The sequence below is a fragment of the Balaenoptera physalus genome, assembly GCF_965194825.1.
Source record: "Balaenoptera physalus genome assembly, chromosome: 15".
NCBI classification, from domain to species: Eukaryota; Metazoa; Chordata; class Mammalia; order Artiodactyla; family Balaenopteridae; genus Balaenoptera; species Balaenoptera physalus.
Window position 1 is genome coordinate 82,442,289 of NC_138894.1, and position 21,211 is coordinate 82,463,499.

Sequence of the window (21,211 nt, forward strand, 5' to 3'; positions counted from 1 at the left end):
CTTTAGTCTCTCATTCACTCCTTTCCCACTCTTGCCCTTATTTCTTGCTTAGGTTATTTTGATAGCTTCCAAACTCTAGTGAAATCTTGTGTTTTTTCTGTCTTTCACAATCTTCTTAATAATATAATTTGAAAGGGTCTGCAGAACTAAAATCTTTGTTTAACCTATTTTGACAGATTGTGTTTTCCAAAGTTGGCTACAACAGTAACTCCCATACCACACACTATTCATATGATATGATACTTCCCTTATTTAGAGAGGTCCATTTTGCTCCCCTTGCATATGGGTGAGCTTGTGGCTAACATGGAAGTAATGCTGTGTGACTTCTGAGACTAGGTCTTAAAAGGTGATGCAGTTTCAGTCTGGTACTCTTGAGACAATTGCTCTTGGAACCCAGTTCTCATGCTCTGAACAAGCCCAAAATAGTCCATGTGGAGAGACCATACAGAGTAGACATGTATAGATATTCCTGGCCAGCAACCTATCTGAAAGCAGCATCAGTCATCAGACATGTGAATAAAGATACTTCCAGAGGACTCTCACTTCCAGAGGACTCTCACTTCCAGAAGACTCTTGCCCCCAGTGAACATATCACACCCACCAGTGACCACAGGAGAAGCAAATAATAATATTAATAATAATAAAGATAAATAAAAGAAATAATAAAATAAAGAACCATAGCACAGCCCTTGTTGAGGGCAGTGGGAGAGGAGGGGCTGCTCCGAGTGTGGTCCTTGCCTGGATTTTGACACAGCAACTTTCTGTAGTGAGCACTTTGTATGAATTGTGGACTTCCTTTTCTCAAGGTGTGGATATTTATTCTGTCATCTGTCTAGAGCACACGTTGAAATCCAACTTCTAATAAACATAATGGTGCATTCCCCGCCCCCTGCCCCCCGCCCACAGTAAAAAGTCTCCTCAGCTAAGGCCCCAGATATTACAGATTAGAGATAGGCTATTCTTGCTATGCCCTTTCTTAATTCCTGACCCACAGAATCCATGAGTATAATAAAATGGTTGTTTTAAGCCACCAAGTTTTGGAATAATGCAACAGGCATAACTAGAACACCCATATAATGTATATAATATTGGTGTTTGTGACTAATGACAGCTATCTTTCTTCCTATCCAATCTATATATATTTATTTCTCTTCTGTGTCTTATTACATTGGCAGAGACCTCAAGTACACTGTAGAATAGAAGTGTTGATAGCAGACTTTCTTGTCTTGATGTCAAACGCAGAGGTGCTTTTAGTATTTCACCCTTAGTAAAATATCTGCTGTAGGTTTTGTTGTTGTTGTTTTTGCTGTAGGTTTTTTATAGATTCTTAGATTCTGTAAAAGATAATCCCTCTATTTCTTCTTTTTTAAGAGTTTTTCATGACTGTATTGTATTTTATCAAGTGTATTTTCTATATTGGTTGAGATGATTATATATCTTTCTCCTTTATTCTACTAATGTGTTACATTGATTACATTTTGAATGTTTAAACAACCTTGCATTTCTGATTTATACACAATTTGGTTGTCGTGTATAACCCTTTATGTATCACTGAATTTGGTCTACTAATATTTTGAATAGAGTTTTTGCATCTGTGTTTCTGAGAGAGGTTGTCCCACATGTTTCCTTTCTTATAATGCCCTTGTTAGGTATTATACCAAAGTTTACTGGCCTCATAAAATGAGTTGATAAATGGGCCCTCTTTTTCTGTTCCCTGGCCAACTCTGTAAGATTGGTATTATTTCTTCCTTAAGTGTTGACTCTCATCTGGACTAGGAGTTATGAATTCAATGTCTGCTGGTTATAGGACTGTAAAGATGTTTCTAGCCTTTTTGTGTTTGTTTCAGAATTTGCCCACATCAAATTTATTGGCATAAAGCTCCTCATAATATTCTTTTATTATCTTTTTAATGTCCATGAAATTTGGAGTGATATCTTCTCTTCACTTCTGATATTGGTTATTTGTGCCCTTTTTCTTGATGTGTCTTCTCAGGGGTTTGTTTATTTATTTATAGGTCTTTTCAAAGAGCAAACTTTTGGCTTTGTTAATCTTTTAAAATGTAAACTTTCTTTTCCTATCACATTAATTTCTATTTTTTGTTATTTTACTTTTTCTATTTTATTTATTTGGATTCATTTAGTTTTTCTAACTCCTTAAGATAGATAGTTAGATCATTGATTTCCAGCCTTTTTTTCCTACTATTTTAGAAAATATTTTAGAAAGTATTTTAAGACTTTAAATTTTCTTACATTCATGCCTTTGTCTGTATCCTATACATTTTGATATATCATATTTTCATTATTTGTTTCATTATTATTTAGTTCTAAATTGCATTGTGATTTCTTCTTTCCCTCATCAGTTATTTAGAAGTATATTGCTTAATTTCCGAAAATTGGCGGATTTTCTTATTATTTTTGTTATTTAGTTTTGGCTTAATTCCACTGTGGTTAGAGAACATCCTCTATATTATTTCAGTTCTTCGACATTTGTTGAGTCTTGCTGTATGGCCAAGTATATGGTCAGTTTTGGTAAATGTTCCATGTACACTTGAAAAGGATATGCATTTTGCACTTATTTGGTATAGAGTTCTATATATGTCAGTTATGTTGATTATGTTAACATAAATATTAATAATGTCAATCAAAATTTATATATTTTTGTTGATTTTTTTTTCTGTGCTCATTCTATCATTCTAAGAGGTGTGTTAGAATCTTTCACTATGATTGTGGATTTGTCTATTTCTCTTTTTACTTCTGTCCCCATACAATGTTGTTACAATATTATTGACCATATTTCTTATGCTGCATATTACATCCCTGTGACTTATTTATTATATAACTGGAGGTTTGTACCTCTTAATCCCCTTCACCTATTTCACCCACCTTCCTACCCACTTCAGGATCAAACTTAATTTTAATGTACATTTTAAACTAAAAAAGCCTCTCTAATTTAAAACAATTCCTAGACTCACTTCTATTATATACCAAACATTTAATATACTACAGAGATAACCAGCATGTCAAAGTTTGCTACCAGGCTAATTAAAAAAAAAAAGAACTTGGAATAAAGCTTCCGCTGCCAATTTTGTATGTATTTGTACTTCTTATATTGTGTTTTGATAACAATTACAAATTTTGTATCTCTTCCCTGGGCCTTTAAAAATTTAATCCTCACTTGTCTAGTCACTAAATACTTTACAAGTAGGTTTAGTACTATGCCCAGGAATACCACTAATTAATTGCCAGTCAAAGTGCAGATACATGCAGAGTGTATGCTCTGCTTTGTGTAACTATGGGACAGTAACACAGGTCACAACTTATATTTGATAATAATATATATAAAATTTTTGTCATTTGAAGAAGTTTCAGCAGCTCCTTATCTGCCTTATATACATGATAAATAATACAAGTTATTTTTAGATTTTGTTTGTGCTTTAACTTTGAAAGAAAAGTATCTTACTGTCTCTTTTTCAAATGTAATGTAGTTTCATTGAAGACTACCTGGACATTGCAACGAGTTTTTTAAAAAAACTTTTTTATCATGTGCAGTTCTTACATGATGGATAAAGTAGAATTCTGAGTAGCCAAAATAAAATGCAGACATTACTTGGATGGTGAGGGACTCATTTATAGTGATCAAATGCTGCTTTTCAGTTTTGTGTATTGTCTAGGTTTGTATAAGATTTAATTGGAAAAAAATTCTTTTACTAAATAAAGTTAGAAACCCATTAATATAAGCAGATGAACGCCTATGCTTAGCTGAGTAAGGATTGCCTAAGTTGTACAGATTATATCTACACTGTACGTATGGTTTTTATCCAGGCTAAGTCTTGCTGTTTATCAAAACTGATCATTAAAATTGTTTGTGGGTGGCGGCTGAAGGTGGGGCCATCAGCCTTTAATAATATATATTAGAACACATTGTCCTGTCTTAACCTGCCCATTGTTGGCAGCATTGAATTACCTTGGGTTCTTAGGTAAGGAAGAAAGTAAAGTTTTTCTTTACTTTTTTTATTTGGCTGTGTGAGATTCAGAAACATAAGAGTGCAGTAAAATAAAAAGATGCTTTACAAATACATACATTAACTCAGTGTTTCTCAGTTGTATTTTACTTGAAGTGTTTTAGAGTTGTTACTTTTTTGTTTTCTGATTTTCATAGACTGTTTAAGTTTCATATCTACTTGCATTCTCATTAACTTTGTGGCTAATCAAAATCCTAAGATGTCATTTACTTTGAAGTTAAGTATTTATGAGTTGATTACAGTTAATAACTTTGGATTCTCTTGTGGTGCAAATCTTAAATTTAGCCAGTGTTCTCTCTGTCAGTGCTCTAATTTAATACTGTGTATAACAGTTAAATCTAATATTGTTTCTAACACTTTACAAATGTCATAAGACCTTTATAAATATACTGTATTTTGTGGTAGTTTCAAAGATTGGGCTACAGTGACATTTATAAGTGAACTAAAAATCAATCCACAAGAAAAGGTGAGATGATACTTTTATTTATTTAGTCAGTCAGTATATTTTTAATATAATTTTGAAAGGAGACCCCACTTTTTAAGTGAAAATTTTTCACTCCAGGTATTTTTCCAACCTTGGCACTGTGGACCTTTTGGGCTAGTGATTCTTGGTTGTGGGCGCCGTCCTGTGCAGTGTAGGATGCTTAGCAGTACCCCTGGCCTCTACTCACTAGATGCTGGCAGTAACACCTCCCCTGATGCCAAGTTGTGACATTGAAAACTATTTTTATTTATTGCCGTATGTCTTCTGGGAGCAAAATTGTCTCTGGTTGGAAGTCACTGCTCTAGAGAGACCTCACAGCCTGAGCACGGGGCTGAGGGGACAAGTGCTCCAGAAGTCTTCTGAGAGGGTACATTGAAACCAGGGGAGAAATCCTTCTTCCTGCGGTGCCTCTCTTCCAGTACACTCTTCAAGGTCAACATCATATCAGTTGGCAGAGGAAAAATATTTAAAGGACCCAGATCCATTTTTCCAGAGAAGGCAATGAAGGATGAATTTGGAGGCAATAAATTGATAAGTGGCACAAGGGGGAAAGCATTCCAGAAGTGGTGGCAGAGTAAAACCATTAGCAAAGGTATAGGAGCAGAAAAGCATGAAGACACTGAGGAAACGCAGGGACAAGATAGACCAGAGTACAAGCTTGGCATAAAGTGGTAAGAGGAGAAAAAGCTTTAAGGGTACTTATAATCTAGACTCTAGAGGGCTCTGAATGAAAGGAGGATAGTTGAAGAGGAGGATGGAAAGACCAATGAAAGTTTGGGACATGGTTGTGTTGATAGACACAGGGAAGGCAGAGGTGGAGGGGTAATATAAATAATTTGGGACTGCATTTTTACACATATCTTGATTATTCAGAAAATTGTTCATGATGTTATCTCATATTCTGTTTTCTTCCACCTATCCATTTCATAATTTAATAATGTAATGCTTTAATAATTTATAAAAACATACAGAATTTGGGATGAGAGGGTTAATAGAGGAAAAAACTCAGAGCTCATCAACGAGTTCACTGTCCCTCTTTACAGTTCTATCTGAGAGAGTACAAGGGCAGCCATAGCCTCTGTATTTTTTCACCAGACTTCACCAGGTGAAGGTAGGGGAACTTCTCTCACTGGTAGAGCATATAGCTATACAAGAATTCCAGCAGAGGGAAAGTGGAAGTTAGCCATGGATATTGTCAATTTAGACTGGAGAGGAGAGTGGTGGGATTTTTGTTTTGATTCACACTCCTCTGTAGTCTTTAATTTCACCAAAGACATGCCCCTCTTTCTCTCTTCTCTTGTGGTTTAATTTTTTTTTTCAATCCTGTAATCTAGAATAGCTGAATAGTCATATATCTCTCATATCTCTTTGTGACATTTCCTTCTAGGTATATTGAATTTTGTCTTTTTTATTCTCAAATATTGTCTTTGGCTCAAAGTTTTATATTTTAGTGACTCTTCTTATTGTTCTTCTCCACTTATTTAGAAATGGACTCAGAAATCAAGGAAGAAATTCCTGTGCACGAGGAATTCGTTCTATGTTGTGGAATTGAAACCCAGGTTCTAAAATGTGGGCCCTGGACTGACCTCATTAACGATCAAATTGCCAACAGGCCTAAGCTGCTTATTTTCATTATTCCTGGTAAGTTTAAAAATCTGGATGAGAAGACTGTATACAGATACTTATAACTATTTCTGATTTTAAGAGAATTTGATAAATATAAAAATCCTTATAGAAGGAAATAGAATCACTCAAACCATTGATAACAACCACCCTTGATACTTTAGTGGCTGGACATTTTGTTTGTCATCTATGCATTAATAGTATATATATTATATACATTTTTAAAATCACAATGTATGCCATAAGTAGTTTTATAATCTGCTCTTTAAAATTTCTTAACAATATTTAGAATAATTAGAACTTTATCAAATAATATTTTTTGACAGTTTTCTAAGTAATTTTTACTGTCTTATTTCAAGATGATTGTAAGTTTATGGTAGAACATTTATTTATTCTGGGATCTGTCAGCTGGGTCATTTGTGATTTATGCTGGATCAGTATCAATAGAATGTTAGGGGAAGATGCTTGATTGTAGGTATTCGAAGCACTTTTTAAAAATATGAGCTTGAAAAATATATGTGTGTGTATATATATATATCAGCCTAAAGATTAAAAATGAAACTGTTAATATGTATCATATTATATCATCTCATGTACACAGCTAGGCCTATGGGGTATTATGATTTCTTTTCTTGTACATTTTTGTTTGTTTTCCCTGGATTAATGGTTGTCCCTTTTATTTGCTTAGTTTTCTATGTTTCAATCGGTAATTTATCCTAAAATTATTCTCCAGAAGTGAAAAAAACTTCTCAGCTTTTGAGTAATAGGGTTTCTGTTTTGTTTTGGTTTGCTTTTTGGGGCTGTCCCTCCCAGAATTCTGTGTTCTTCGGCTCCAGTCTAGACTGGTTGCTCTCTAGGCTTCTTACACAGGCCATCCTGGGGACTCCTTTCACTTTTCTCCTGGTTGGATTCCTTGTTTCCTGGATCCCGTATTTTTTTTTCTGGGTTTATTCCCTTGTTTTTGGTGGAGCATACCTTCTAGGAGCTTCCTGAGAAGAGGTGCATGGGAAGTAGTCTTTTACATTTCTAGCATGTCAGAAAACATCTTAAGAGTTCTAGGTTGGAGATCGTGGTTTCCTTAGAATTTGGAGGGCATGTTCATTGTTTTCCAGGGTTCAGACTGTTTTTGAGAAGTCTTGATATTATTCTGATTTTTTATCTTTTGTATGTGAAGCTCCCCCCCTCCCGCAGCAAAAAAATATTTTAGATCTTTTCTTTGTTCTAAGATTCTGAAATTTTATAGTCAGGCACCTTGGTATGGCTGTTTTTCATACATTGGATTTTGGTGGACCTTTTTAAGCCAGAAACTTAACTTCAATTCTCAGAGCTCTGTGTTCTTTTCTTTTTTATAGTCTTCTGTTTCATGTGTTTTGTGGGTGCATTATCTCTTTTTTTGGCTTCCTGCATTGTTAGAGTTTTTGCTGCATTCCTTTTTCTGTTTCTATTAGTGTTTGTTTTTCCTCAAATGTTTGATCATCCTTGACTACCCTTTCATTTTTAAGAGGAAGACGTAAAAAATTTATTGGAAGCTTGTATTCAGGGGTGGGGCTTGTCCACAGGTATGCCTAGGGTGACTAGACATCCTAGTCTGAGGCGTTTTCGAGGACACATGACTTTCGGTACTAAAACCATGACAACAGGATGGGCAAAACGGAGTGGTTGGTTACCTTAGGTAATCCTCACCTTAAGGTGATTGGGTAGGGACTCAGCATTTCATTGGAGGATTTCCAGCTTTCAGTATCTGTAGCTGTTTCTTGGATTGTTCACTTTTCCAGGAAGGAATCTTCCAAGTATCCTATTTGAGGAATGGAAGCCTGTCTGCTAATGTTCAGATCTGAACAAGGGAGAGGAGGTTGGAGTTTCAGTGTTTCTTCTCAGTGTAGTGCTTTTGTTCTCAACTGGGCTAAGACTTCTGATCCAGAATCTCTCTTTGGTTTAACCTGTTCTGAAAATAAACTTCCAGTGTTCTGCCATGATGTAACAGTCTTTTTGGAAAGCAGTCTGTCAGCATCTATTAAAATTAAAAATACAGGGACTTCCCCGGTGGCACAGTGGTTAAGAATCCACCTGCCAGTACAGGGGACACAGGTTCGATCCTTGGTCCGGGAAGATCCGACATGCCGCAGAGCAACTAAGCCTGTGTGCCACAACTACTGAGCCTGCTCTCTAGAGTCCGCAAGCCACAACTACTGAGCCCGCGTGCCTAGAGCCCGTGCTCCGCAACAAGAGAAGCCACCACAATGAGAAGCCCGTGCACCGCAACAAAGAGTAGCCCCCGCTCGCCGTGACTAGAGAAAGCCTGCGTGCAGCAACGAAGACCCAACACAGCCAAAAATAAATAAATAAATTTATTTAAAAAAATAAAAAATACATATGCTCTGCCAATAGTGAGGGAGAGTTTGAAATTATAGGCATGACAAGTGCTATTATATGAAGCGGAGATTTGGAGGCAATGGTGGAGTGTGGGATTGAGAAAATAATTAGAAACATTATATTGGACTGGAGAAGGAATATCTTTCTGAGGCTAGAATGAAGGAGGTGACGTTGGTTACTGTAATGGAGAAGTGTGAAGGTGTGTCAGAGGAAATAAAGTAGTTCCTGCCTCCTGACCTCTGTTTTCTCTGTTAATTAAGAGTTGAGGTGATCTGTGGAGAGTAAGGATGGCAGAGGGTGGACTGGAGCCTTAAGGAAATTGGTCAGCATTGAAAATAGCAGATACGCAGGATGAAAGGAATTATTGACCAAAAACAAGTAGATTTTGAGCAGGGCTGTGATCAAATAGCAGGTATATTGGGAGTGAAGTCTAAAAGGGTCAAAGATTGAGCTGGAGAAGGGCTATCAGAGTTAGGATGCTTTGGATGTAAACCATTTCTGGGTAATGAAAAGACATAGGCCTGTCATTGTTAAAGTTGTTGTCAGGATCAGCAGCATCACCTAAGAACTTGTTACACATGCAAGTTTTGGGACCCTATCCTAGATCTTCTGAACCAGAAACTCTGGGGGTGGGGCATCTGGGTTTTAAATTTTATTTATTTATTTATTTATGGCTGTGTTGGGTCTTCCTTTCTGTGCGAGGGCGTTTTCTCTAGTTGCGGCGAGCGGGGGCCACTCTTCATCGCGGTGCGCGGCCTCACTATCGCGGCCTCTCTTGTTGCGGAGCACAGGCTCCAGACGCGCAGGCTCAGTAGGTGTGGCTCACGGGCCCAGTTGTTCCGCGGCATGTGGGATCCTCCCGGTCCAGGGCTCGAACCCGTGTCCCCTGCATTGGCAGGCAGACTCTCAACCACTGCGCCATCAGGGAAGCCCCGGCATCTGGGTTTTAAGAAGCCCTCTAGTGGATTTTGATATGCACACCACTGATCTAGGCTGTGGCTACTGGAATTAGTTGCTTAAATTGGATATAGGTGAAGTTCTTTGAATTTGATCGAGATAATGAATTATGGGACAAAGTCAGGCCGCCCAGATTTTGAAATCACCTAACTTATGGAATGGCAAGTGAAACTGCCATTTAAGGGTCAAGGTTTTCAGGGAATGTGTGAGAATGACTAGAAAGTTGATAGATGGAAGCAGATGGCTTCAATCTTAGGGGAGGAGAGGTTCTTACAGTAGGATGAACTATAAGTGGAGCAAACAGCCCACTCTGTACTTCCCCACTCAGAGGTGTTTTCACTCACGCATTGGTATTAGGTGCTAGGAGTGGTGTGTTGCAAAAAGCCTTTGCTCTCATTGAGGTATACGAAGTGTTAGAGAATAGTGAGGTCTCTTCCGCAGGGCCGTGAAAGGAAGAGAGTCCATCATAGGGGAGAGCCAGGTTTAAGATATGGTGAAGAGATAGAAGGAGCATTCATTGAAGACACTGAGGAGAAAGGGAAGTTTAAAAGACTTGTTTTTTAATAGTGTCATTGTTTTATAGTGCTTTGACATTTTCAGATCATTTTGTTTCCTGGTGTTCTTTTCTGTTTGCCCGTCTATTCTCCTCCTGCCCTTGGCCCGTTTCCTTGGGCTTTGTGCAAGCTGTAGGCTCTTGCTGCTCTTTAGTTTGCAGAATTCAAAATTGTATTTTATTTGGGGAGCTAGTCCTTTTATACTGTGGGGAAAATTAGGATGACAGTATTTCAAAGATTGTTAAGCCACTATAGACCTTATGTTTAGTCCATCTCTGATAGACTGACGTAACATTTTATTTTAAATCACTTTTTTTTTAACATCTTTATTAGAGTATAATTGCTTTACAATGGTGTGTTAGTTTCTGCTTTATAACAAAGTGAATCAGCTAATCCCCATATCTCCTCCCTCTTTTGTCTCCCTCCCACCCTCCCTCTCCTACCCTCCCTCTCCCACTCCTCAAGGTGGTCACAAAGCACCAAGCTGATCTCCCTGTATTATGCGGCTGCTTCCAACTAGCTATCTGTTTTACATTTGGTAGTATATATAAGTCCATGCCACTCTCACTTCATCCCAGCTTACCCTTCTCCCTCCCCATGTCCTCAAGTCCATTCTCTACATCTGTGTCTTTATTCCTGTCCTGTCCCTAGGTTCTTCATAACCATTTTTTTTTTTTAGATTCCATATATATGTGTTAGCATACGGTATTTGTTTTTCTCTTTCTGACTTCACTCTGTATGACAGACTCTAGATCCATCCACTTCACTACAAATAACTCAATTTCGTTTCTTTATATGGCTGAGTAATATTCCATTGTAGTGCCACATCTTCTTTATCGATTCATCTGTCGATGGACGCTTAGGTTGCTTCCATGTCCTGGCTATTGTAAATAGAGCTGCAATGAACATTGTGGTACATGACTCTTTTTGAATTATGGTTTTCTCAGGGTATATGCCTAGGAGTGGGATTGCTGGGACACATGATAGTTCTATTTTTAGTTTTCTAAGGAACCTCCATACTGTTCTCCATAGTGGCTGTATCAATTTACATTCCCACCAACAGTGCAGGAGGGTTCCCATTTCTCCACACCCTCTCCAGCATTTACTGTTTGTAGATTTTTTGATGATGGCCATTCTGACCAGTGTGAGGTGATTCCTCACTGTTTTGGTTTGCATTTCTCTAATGATTAGTGATGTTGAGCATCCTTTCATGTGTTTGTTGGCTATCTGTGTATCTTCTTTGGAGAAATGTCTATTTAGGTCTTCCGCCCATTTTTGGATTGGGTTGTTTGTTTTTTTGATATTGAGCTGCATGAGCTGCTTGTAGTATTTTAAATCACTTTGCTTATACACATAGCAAAATTAGTTCATCACTTTTAAGTTAGTAATGATAATGAGGAATTATTTATTGGAAGCCACAGATTGAGTAGCTTTTAATTTAGTTTCATCTTTTCCAATGAACTTTTGTTGTAGAATTTCTGCTAATAGCGTCCTTGGACTTCCTTTAAGTAGTGAAATAAGCAAAGGGAGGCAATATGAGAACTCAGTATAGAACATATTGAATCATTATAATTCTCAAGTGGTCATATGGGGATAATGGAATCATGTGGCATGTCTTGTGTTGTGAGTACAGTGATTGGAGATGGAGCAGAGAAGGCTCTATGGAGAAGCCCAAAGTTCTGTCCACATGACAACCTTCTCTAGATGCCATGCCACATTAACTTGATATATGGAAGTTTTGTCCCCTACAAGATTAACTAGAAGGCATAAGTCTACAATTGCAATGTTAAGTAGTTAAGGGTTTATTGGCAGTCAGGGTCTAGAGATGATCACCACAGCCTCTGTTATACGTTGCTTAGGCATTTCACTATGTGTATGTTCAAGCATGTGTTTATAACACCTTTTGATATCCTTTGATAAACGGTATAACTTGCATTTCTGTATTGGAATGCTTTTGAACATCTTTACACCTGGAGATAGATATATATACATACATCTATATCTGATTTTAGTTGTATAAACAAGACCCTTTTAATTTTCTCTGTGATGTCCTAACCAGGAAGTTTAGTTCATGATTCATAAAGTGTAACATAAGCCATAACATTTAAGTGGTGAAATATGCAATGACATTTAAATGTTTTGCATTATATTTTCTACCTCTGTCTCTGTTGTAAGTTGGATCTCCATGCTACTGGCCAATGTGGACTCTCTTCAGGAGTCAAGCTCTTTATTACTTGAGGGCCTTTGCACCTATTCTTCCATCCTAGTATTCTTCTCCCTCAAATCTTTACATGGTGGATTTCTTCTCATCTTTTGAGTTATAGCTAAATGCCACCTCCTCAGACATTTTTCTCAGGCCATCCTAATCTTGTCCCTTCTCTATCATATGATCCTGTTTATCTCCTTCATAGAAATTATCACACTCTTGAACTATCTTATTTACCTACTTAGTTATGTGTATATATTCTCCCACTAGAATATAAATTACAAAAAAATAACTAAAAGAATACAGTAAGTCCCCTACATACGAACGAGTTCTGTTCTGAGAGCACGTTCATTAAGTCCAATTTGTTTTTAAGTCCAACAAAGTTAGCCTAGGTACCCAACTAACACAATTGGCTATATAGTACTATACTGTAATAGGTTTATAATACTTTTCACACAAATAACACATAAAAAACAAACACACAAAAAAGAAAACAGTTTTAATCTTACAGTACGGTACCTTGAAAAGTACAGTAATACAGTACAACAGCTGGCATACAGGGACACGTTCGCATCTTTGAAAGTTCGCAACTTGAAGGTTCATACGTAGGGGACTTACTGTATTCCAAAGAAGCTATAGTAGTGAATGGAATAAATGGACATGGAGTAGTTGGCATTATCATTTACTTCATGGTAATAAAATAGTAAATCAGAAGGTTTAAGGGGATTTGCTTAAGATCTTACAGTCATTAAGGGAAAGAACTCAGACTTAAACCCGGAGATAGAGAGAAAAAGTTGTTTTTTAGCAGTTCCATTATCTAGTACTCATTCATTCTGGTTTTATGTATCCTGTCATTGCAACTATTGTGTCTAAATCATGTAATTATTATCTTTGGATTCTCCTTAAAGTTAAACCAGTTTAACACTCTCTACATCCTAAACTTACAGAATGCTACATGTTAAATCTATTCAACTTAAAAAATTAAAAATGTAATAATAATTGTAGTCATAATAGCAATGATAGTAGTAATAATAGTAATAATAATAATGGCTGTCCACTCATTATCCTTGGTGATAATGTCAGCTACTTTATAGCGCTGTTGTAAGATTAACTAAAACAAGGTATGCAGAAGATTCTAGACTAGGTAATTTTATGTTCTTTTTAAAATTCAGTATTATTTACTTTTTATGTTCTTTCAGTCTTCAGATATTTATTGAGCACTTATCATTTGTATGATAACACTGGTAACACCTTTGGCAAGTTATTTAACCTCTCTACCTTAGTTTCCTCACCCATAAAATGGAAATAATAATTGTACTACCTCATGTGAGGACTAAATGAGTTAATATATATAAAACACTTAAATACTGCCTGGCATGTAATAGGTTATAGCACTTAAAATTGTTATTATTTTCTAGTCCTATGAAGAAAACTATAAAACTTTACTGAGAGACAAAAAATATTTGAATATGAGACATGACACATTCCTAGAAGGTTATACTCAGTAATGTGGAAAATATCAAATATTTCTAAACTTATGTATAAATGAGATAAAATTTCAATCAGAATTCCAAAGAAATTTTTAAAAATTGAAACTGTTGAAAATAATTCTAAGGGCCTACCAGTTACTGAAACATTAAAAAACAAACAAACAAACAAACAAACAAAAAAACACAATGTAGTAATCAAGACAGTATGGTGCTGGCAGAGAAGAAAAGGAAAAAATAAGTGGAATTATTTGGAATCAGAAGTAGCAAACAAATGTAAGAATTCAGTATTGGATCAGAAGACATTTCAAATCCATGCAGAAAGAATGGGTAATATAATAAATGCTCTTGGGACACTTGGCTATTCACTTGAAAAGAAGCTGGATTACTGCTTTGTACTTTACACTCAAGAATATTCTAACCATACTGAAGATTTAAATATAAAACATGAAACAGTGCCATCACATCCACCATTGATGTTACAGTAACTCTGTGCTAATACACACCCTGTTTCCCTTCTTTCTCTAGCTGCAGAGCAGACAATTAATCAGGTGACCAAAGAACACATTACTTTATTTGAGGAAGTCTTCACCTATTTAACAAAGATGACACTAGCACCATCACAAAAAGGAATTTGGAACTTGAGTCACTAGGTCAGAATGCAACAGAAGCAAAGTAACAATAGGGGTGATAAGGCCTTCATATATTACCATCATGGCTAGACACTGATGACAAGTTTGAATAGCTAACATTTATACAGCAAGCAGTGTATTGAGCAGTGTTTAAGTATTTTACATATATTAGTTCACTTAGTTCTCACATGAGGTAGTATGATTATTATCCTCATTTTATGGACAAGGAAGCCAAGGCCTGAGAGGTTAAATAACTTGCCAAAGGTCACACAGTTGGTAAGTGGCAAAGTAAGAAAACCATCCCAGGCAGTCTGGCTCCAGAGTCTATGCCCTTAACCACTTTGCTACATTGCTTATCTAGGAAACTAAAAGATATAGACAATGAAGAAGAAATCAGTAAAATTTGACAAGGATGGCAGAGGTTACATCAGTACAGCAAAACCCTGTCATGGAATTGCAAAGAGGAGAAAACCTAGCAGCATGAAGAAATAGATAAATTGATTGGAGAAATAGATATTGGTGGAAATAGACTAGTATTTATGAAGGTGTTATACAGATGATGATTGTAAGATGAAAACACCATTTCACTCTTTTCCCCCAAAGATGTATCAGATTGACTATTTTTAAAAAAGATCATTTATTCATTCTGTCTCTTTATAGCAAACCCATCTCAAAAATACCTTCTGTACATACACAAGAAAAATCTACATGTATTAGTTGGTGGTCTTTTCCCCCAAAGATCAAACTATACATCTCTACAATATAAGTACTTGTGATAAATGACCAGAAAACAATTAGTAGACTCCTTAAAGTTTTCTTTGTGAATGATTCTGACACTGATTGGTTTTTATGCAGCTTGGTAACTGATCATAGTCAAACCTTGAAGGGGCTGACAGGCAGTATTAATGATTTTAGACAATGCGAAACCACTGGAAGGTGTTTAAGTAGGGTACTGCTGTGATTCAATTTGAGGTTTGGAGATATCTCTCTGGGTACCCTGAACAATGGATTCCCAGGGGACAAGAGTAGATAGAAGACCTGTTAGGAGGCTGTTGTGGGAAACCCAGTGGGAAGTGATAACACTAATGGAGAGAATTGGACAAAGTTGAGATGTATTTTGGAAGCAGAGTTGACAGGACTTATTGATGAATTGGATGTGAAGAACAGGAAGGAACCAAGAATGACTCCTGCTGTTAGGACTTGAGTATTTGATTTATGATTGGTGCTTCCACTTATTAAGATGAGGAACATGGAGGAAGAATTTATTTGAAGCAGTTGGAGAACAAAGCAGGAGCAGAAATTTTCTAAATGATAATTCCCAGACTTAAGGTATAAAAGATATTAAAATTGAGTTGTATGGGTAAATGTTACTACATTTGTATAGTAACATTTAGGGAAGTATAAGGAGAAATAGATCTTTCTTTTTCAGTCAGCACATTGTCTTATGTGAGTTTATTGCTTTGGTTAATCTAAAAGTCTGTTTCTTTTCTTAGGTAACCCAGGTTTTTCTGCCTTTTATGTGCCATTTGCAAAGGCTTTGTATTCTTCAACAAAAAGACGCTTTCCAGTTTGGGTTATCAGTCATGCTGGGCATGCCTTGGCCCCCAAAGACAAGAAGATTCTTACAACCTCAGATGGTATGTGTTTGTTAACATCTGCTTTCCTTTACAGTGAATGGGTGTTCATATTTCTAGAAAGCCTGCTAAGGTTAAGAGTTATACCAGTGGAAACCTCCACTTGTGGCATTGGGCCCATGATGCCACAGTCTGGTAATTTTAGGATTTGGGGGGTCATTTTAATCATCCTGCAGGTAATTTTCTTTAAAAGTTTGGGCAGATCAAACAGTTTGTCTAGGACTTGCCATCTGTATTTACCAACTAGTAACCAACTATATGTTTATCGATCATGTACTATAGTTCCAGGGTTGTATTAAGAGGAACGGTGAAGTAGTATAAGATGACGTGGTCCTTAGCCATGGTTCCTACTCTAAAGAAGCTCTCATTCTCATGTTTAGAGAGTGATTAAGTGATAAACTCTGGCCTGCTGATCATGTGGATACTTAAGGAGTAAACAAAGGAGAGAGTAAAAGAGTTTTAACAGTTGAGTAGAATTTGGAATTGAGGGGTGGAGGTGGGTGCCTTCTGTATAATAGGCAGAAGGATTAACATAGCAGGAAGAGAGATTCAGTAGGTACTTGAGTGCTAGGCAGGGCCAGATTGGGAGGAACCTTGAAAGCTGAAGGGAGAACTAGGACTTTACATGGTAAATTTCTGGAAGCCTTTAAATGGAGGAAGTAGTACCACAGAGTTGCAAATTACCTGCTTCTAATTCATGAGTATTCTAGTGTGTTCACTTTTCTAAAAAAAAAAGTGAGATGAGAGGAAAAAAGAAAAACATAATTTCTGTGTGGGCATTCCCTAAGGGTTCCGCTTTGTTAATCTGAAGTGGGAGAGAGGTGGCTATGGCTTCATTGCCTAGTTTACCCCTGGTTCTGGTATGCCTCTCCTATGGTATGAGCATCTTCTTGTACTTATTGAGCATCTAATGATAGGGAAAACCATGTGTGGGTAGGGAGGGAGAAAGAGGTAGGTGATATGGGAACTTTCTGGACTAATCTGTTCAAATTTTCTGCAACTCTAAAACCATTCTAAAAAATAAAATCTGTTAATAAAAAAACAAATACTGGAGGTTTTTAATAATTTTAATATTTACATTATACTTTTTATCATTGTATTAGTTCAGACTCCCATAACAAAACCCATAAACTAGGTAACTTAAATAGCAGGAATTTATTTTCTCATAGTCTGCAGACTATAAGTCCAAGATTAGAGTTTCAGCATAATTGTGTTCTGATGAGAGCCCTCTCCCTGGCTTTCAGGTGGCTGCCTTCTCTTTTTGTCCTCACATGACAGAGAGAGAGAGGGAGAGAGAGAGGGAGAGGGAGGGAGCACGATAGAGCAAGAAGGAGTGCAAGCCAGCAAGCTCTCTGGTGTCTCTTCTTATAAGGGCACTAATCCCTTCATGAGGGCCCCACCCTCATGACCTCCTCTAACCCTAATTACCTCCCAAAGTCCCCATCTCCAAATACCATCACAGCGGGGGCAGGGGGGTTGTTCAACGTAAGAATTTTAGGGGACACAAATATTCAGTCCATATAATCATGAATGGAAATGTTATGTATTAACATTTTAAATCTGATCACAGGCATAGGTCAGCATATACATATGACATTGTACCTGAGCAATAGTAGAACATACAAATTATCTCTTTTTTTTTTGCTAAATATTTTTTTTTTGCTAAATATTTGTTCAAGTTTTATTAGCTTCCCTTTGGTCCATCCTCAGAAGTATTACCTTACAGTTGTTAGAAGCAGGCCCTTTGAAGCCTCGATCCTGTTGAGTAGCAAAGGAAAAGTTTCTGTTCTAAGTGGCAGCTCTTTCCACAGTCATGAACATCTGCAGGCAAGCTAAATTGTAATAATTTTTTTATTTGAAGAAGTGGGTGACAATTAAGAGGTGATTCCTATTTTTATCCATGTCCTATTTTTGGCTGTTAACTGATACATATGGTCAAGACATAATGTAGTTATTGGAGAATTTAAGAAATGAAATCACCCTGTGCATACAGAGTAGATAGATACTCTTTGGTTCTGTAGTTAGCATGGGATTTGGTTCTCTTTTCTTTTCCCTCCTGAAGCCATAGCTCAAACTATTCATGTGTCATCTCACTGTGAACATCACAACTCCCTGGCTCTTGATCTCTTCTCTTAATTCTTACATATCGTGGTATAGATCAGCTTCCTGAAATTTTAGTTCTGGTTCCAGAATCCTGTGTTAATTTTAGATTGACTTTAACATCAGATGCCAACTCTTGAGAATGGAATTTAAGCTTTCTTTTTTCCTAATTCCATTTACTCAATTTAATCTTTTTTGAGTACCTGCTGTGAACCTGCCTCTTTGCTAGCACTTATGGAAAAATACCTCTGTGCTTAAAGCAAATCTGTTGCACTTACATTGTTTATTATTAGGTTATCTCACCACCCAGACTTCCTGTGTCTTTCTTTTTAAGGCATCACATGTAAGATTACATTTATCTTGGCTAATCTCCTCCTCTCTGTTAAAACAGTTTCCACTCTCAGTGATCAGGCCCTTGATAAGCAGGATCATCCAGACTTTGTTTCAGCTCTTTAGTTGCTCAGATTTCTTCTACTACCACTTTCACCTACTTTATCTTTTTTATTTCCCTAATTATCTTCTATTTAGAATTATAAATTTACAGATTAAGTGCAATCCCTATATAAATTCCTACAAAAATTACAGCTGCATTTTTTCACAGAAATAGAAAAAAAATCCTAAAATTTGTATGAAGCCACAAAAGATATCAAATAGCCAAAATAATCTTGAGGAAGAAGATTGAAGTTAAGGTTCAAAGGTGAAGTTATTACAATTCCTGATTTCAAACTATATTACAAAGCTAGTAATCAAAACTGTATGGTAGTGGCATAAAAACAGACCAGTGGATCAGAATAGAGAGCCCAGAAATAAACCCACAAATATAGGGTCAGCTAATCTTTGACAAGGGCACCAAGAATACACAATGGGGAAAGGATAGTATCTTCAATAAATGGTATTGGGAAAACTGGATATCCACATGCAAAAGAATGAAATTGAACCCTTAACTTAAACCATACACAAAAATTAATTCAAAATGGATTAAATACTTAAATTTAGGACCTGAAACCATTAAACTCCTAGAAGAAAATGTAGGAGAAAAACTCCTTGACATTGGTCTTGGCAATGATTTTTTTGGATTTGACACCAAAAGCACAAGTAACAAAGGCAAAAATAAACAGTTGGGACTTTATCAAACTAAAAAGCATCTGTACAGCAAAGGAAACAGGCAGCCAAATGAAAAGGCAGCCTATAAAATGGGAGAAAATATTTGCAAACCATATATCTGATAAGGAGAATTTCCAAAATATATAAGGAACTAATACAACTCAGTAGCAAAAATACTTAATAGCCTGATTTTTAAAATGGGCAGATTTTTCCAGAGAAGACATACAAATAGCCAACTGGTATATGAAAAATGCTCAACATCATCAGTCATCAAGGAAATGCAAATCAAGACCACGATGATATTATCATCTCACACCTGTTAGGATGGCTATTCTCAAAAAGACAGAAGTTAACAAGTCTTGGAGAAAAGGTCACTTGAGCAGTTATGTAGGTTACCCAAAGCTTTCTGAAAGGGAAAGCCTTCATGGGTGGGGGTGGCCTAGTTCCTTATCTGGTTGTTTTGCTAGTAGCTGGGTCATTACAGCTGGCAGTATGTTTATTCAAAGTGGATGTCTCATCACTCAAAAGCTTAATGTCAGGCACTTACACTCAGTACATGAGGTGATGGATGTGTTACTCAACCTGACTGTGGTAGTCATTTCACAGTGTATATGTATATTAAGTCATCACCTTGTACACCTTTAAAAACAAGCATGTTGTACAACCTAAATATATACAGATTTTATTTGGCAGTCATACTTCAGTAAAGCTGGAAAGAAAAAGGAAAATAATTTTTGAAGCTGGACCATGGGTACATGGGGGTCTATTATACTATTCTCTGGACTTTTGTGTATGTTTCAAAATTTCCACTATTAAAAAAAGGTTTTAAAGAAAGGAAAAGGATTATAGGATCTTAGAGCTAAAAGTATCTACCATATGATCCAGCAATTACACTCCTGGGTATATAACCAAAGAAAGTGAAAACACTAATTAGAAAAGAGATATGCATCCCAATGTTCATAGCAGCACTATTTACAATAGCCAAGGTAATGGAAGCAACCTAAGTGTCCTTCAGCAGATGAATGGATAAAGAAGATGTGATGTGTGTGTGTATACACACACACACTGTGTTTTACTCACCCATAAAAAGAATGAAATATTGCCATTTGCAGCAACATGAATGGACCTGGAGTGTATTATGCTTAGTGAAATAAGTCAGACAGAGAAAGACAAGTACTGTATGTTATCACTTATATGTGGAATCCAGAAAGTAAAATGAATGAATATAACAAAACAGAGAAAGACAAGTACTGTATGTTATCACTTATATGTGGAATCCAGAAAGTAAAATGAATGAATATAACAAAACAGAAACAGACTCATAGATATAGAGAACAAACTAGTGCTTACCAGTGGGAAGAGGAATGGGGGAGGGGCAACACAGAGGCAGGGGGTTAAGAGGTACAAACCACCGTATATAAAATAAATAAGATACAGGAATATACTGTACAGCACGAGGAATGTAGCCAATATTTTATAATACTTTTAAATGGAGTATAATCTATTATATAAATGTTGAATCACTGTGTTGTACACCTGAAACTAATATAATTTTGTAAATCAACTATATTTTAATTAAAACAATCAACCTAAAAAAAAAAGTATTTACATTAAATTCCATCTTGAACCCTTATTTTTCAAGGAAGGAAAGTAAGGCCCAACAGGGCTAAATGACCTTGTGCTGGTGAGTGGTAGAACGCAGACAGGAAGCCAACACTTCTGACCCTGAGGTCAGTGCTCTAGTCCTGTGGTAGGTCATCTCAGGTGGCTGGTGCAAAGTGCTAGTGATTAGCCCTTCCACGGTCACAGATTGTACCCTGGTCTGTCACCCTTTTCCTGCCATGTCTTGTAAGGGGGACAGGATAAGTGGGGTGTAGATGAAACTATGCAACTCATGGCAAATGCTTGCCTAAATACCTCAAAGTGCCTCTTTTCATAGTGTCTTTTTCTATCTGTTTACGTGTATGTGTGTGTGTGTTCCTCTGTGAATGCAATTTACTTTCGAGCCTTTTACACTTCTCTTAAAGACTAGGGT

At 36.7% G+C, this 21,211-nt stretch overlaps 1 protein-coding gene across 5 annotated transcripts in view; it reads left to right on the forward strand.

The window, feature by feature from the left end:
* LDAH (lipid droplet associated hydrolase) overlaps positions 1–21,211 on the forward strand; it is a 105,215-nt gene that overhangs the window by 5,252 nt on the left and 78,752 nt on the right. For all 5 annotated transcript variants that reach the window (XR_014254221.1, XR_014254222.1, XM_082427483.1 and 2 more), the window contains exons 2-3: positions 5,992–6,147; positions 15,832–15,975. Coding sequence is in view for 3 of the 5 variants with exons in the window: in XM_082427483.1 (XP_082283609.1) it covers positions 5,994–6,147; positions 15,832–15,975 (298 nt within the window). In the remaining 2 variants the exon portion in view is untranslated. The remainder of the gene's footprint in view (positions 1–5,991; positions 6,148–15,831; positions 15,976–21,211) is intronic.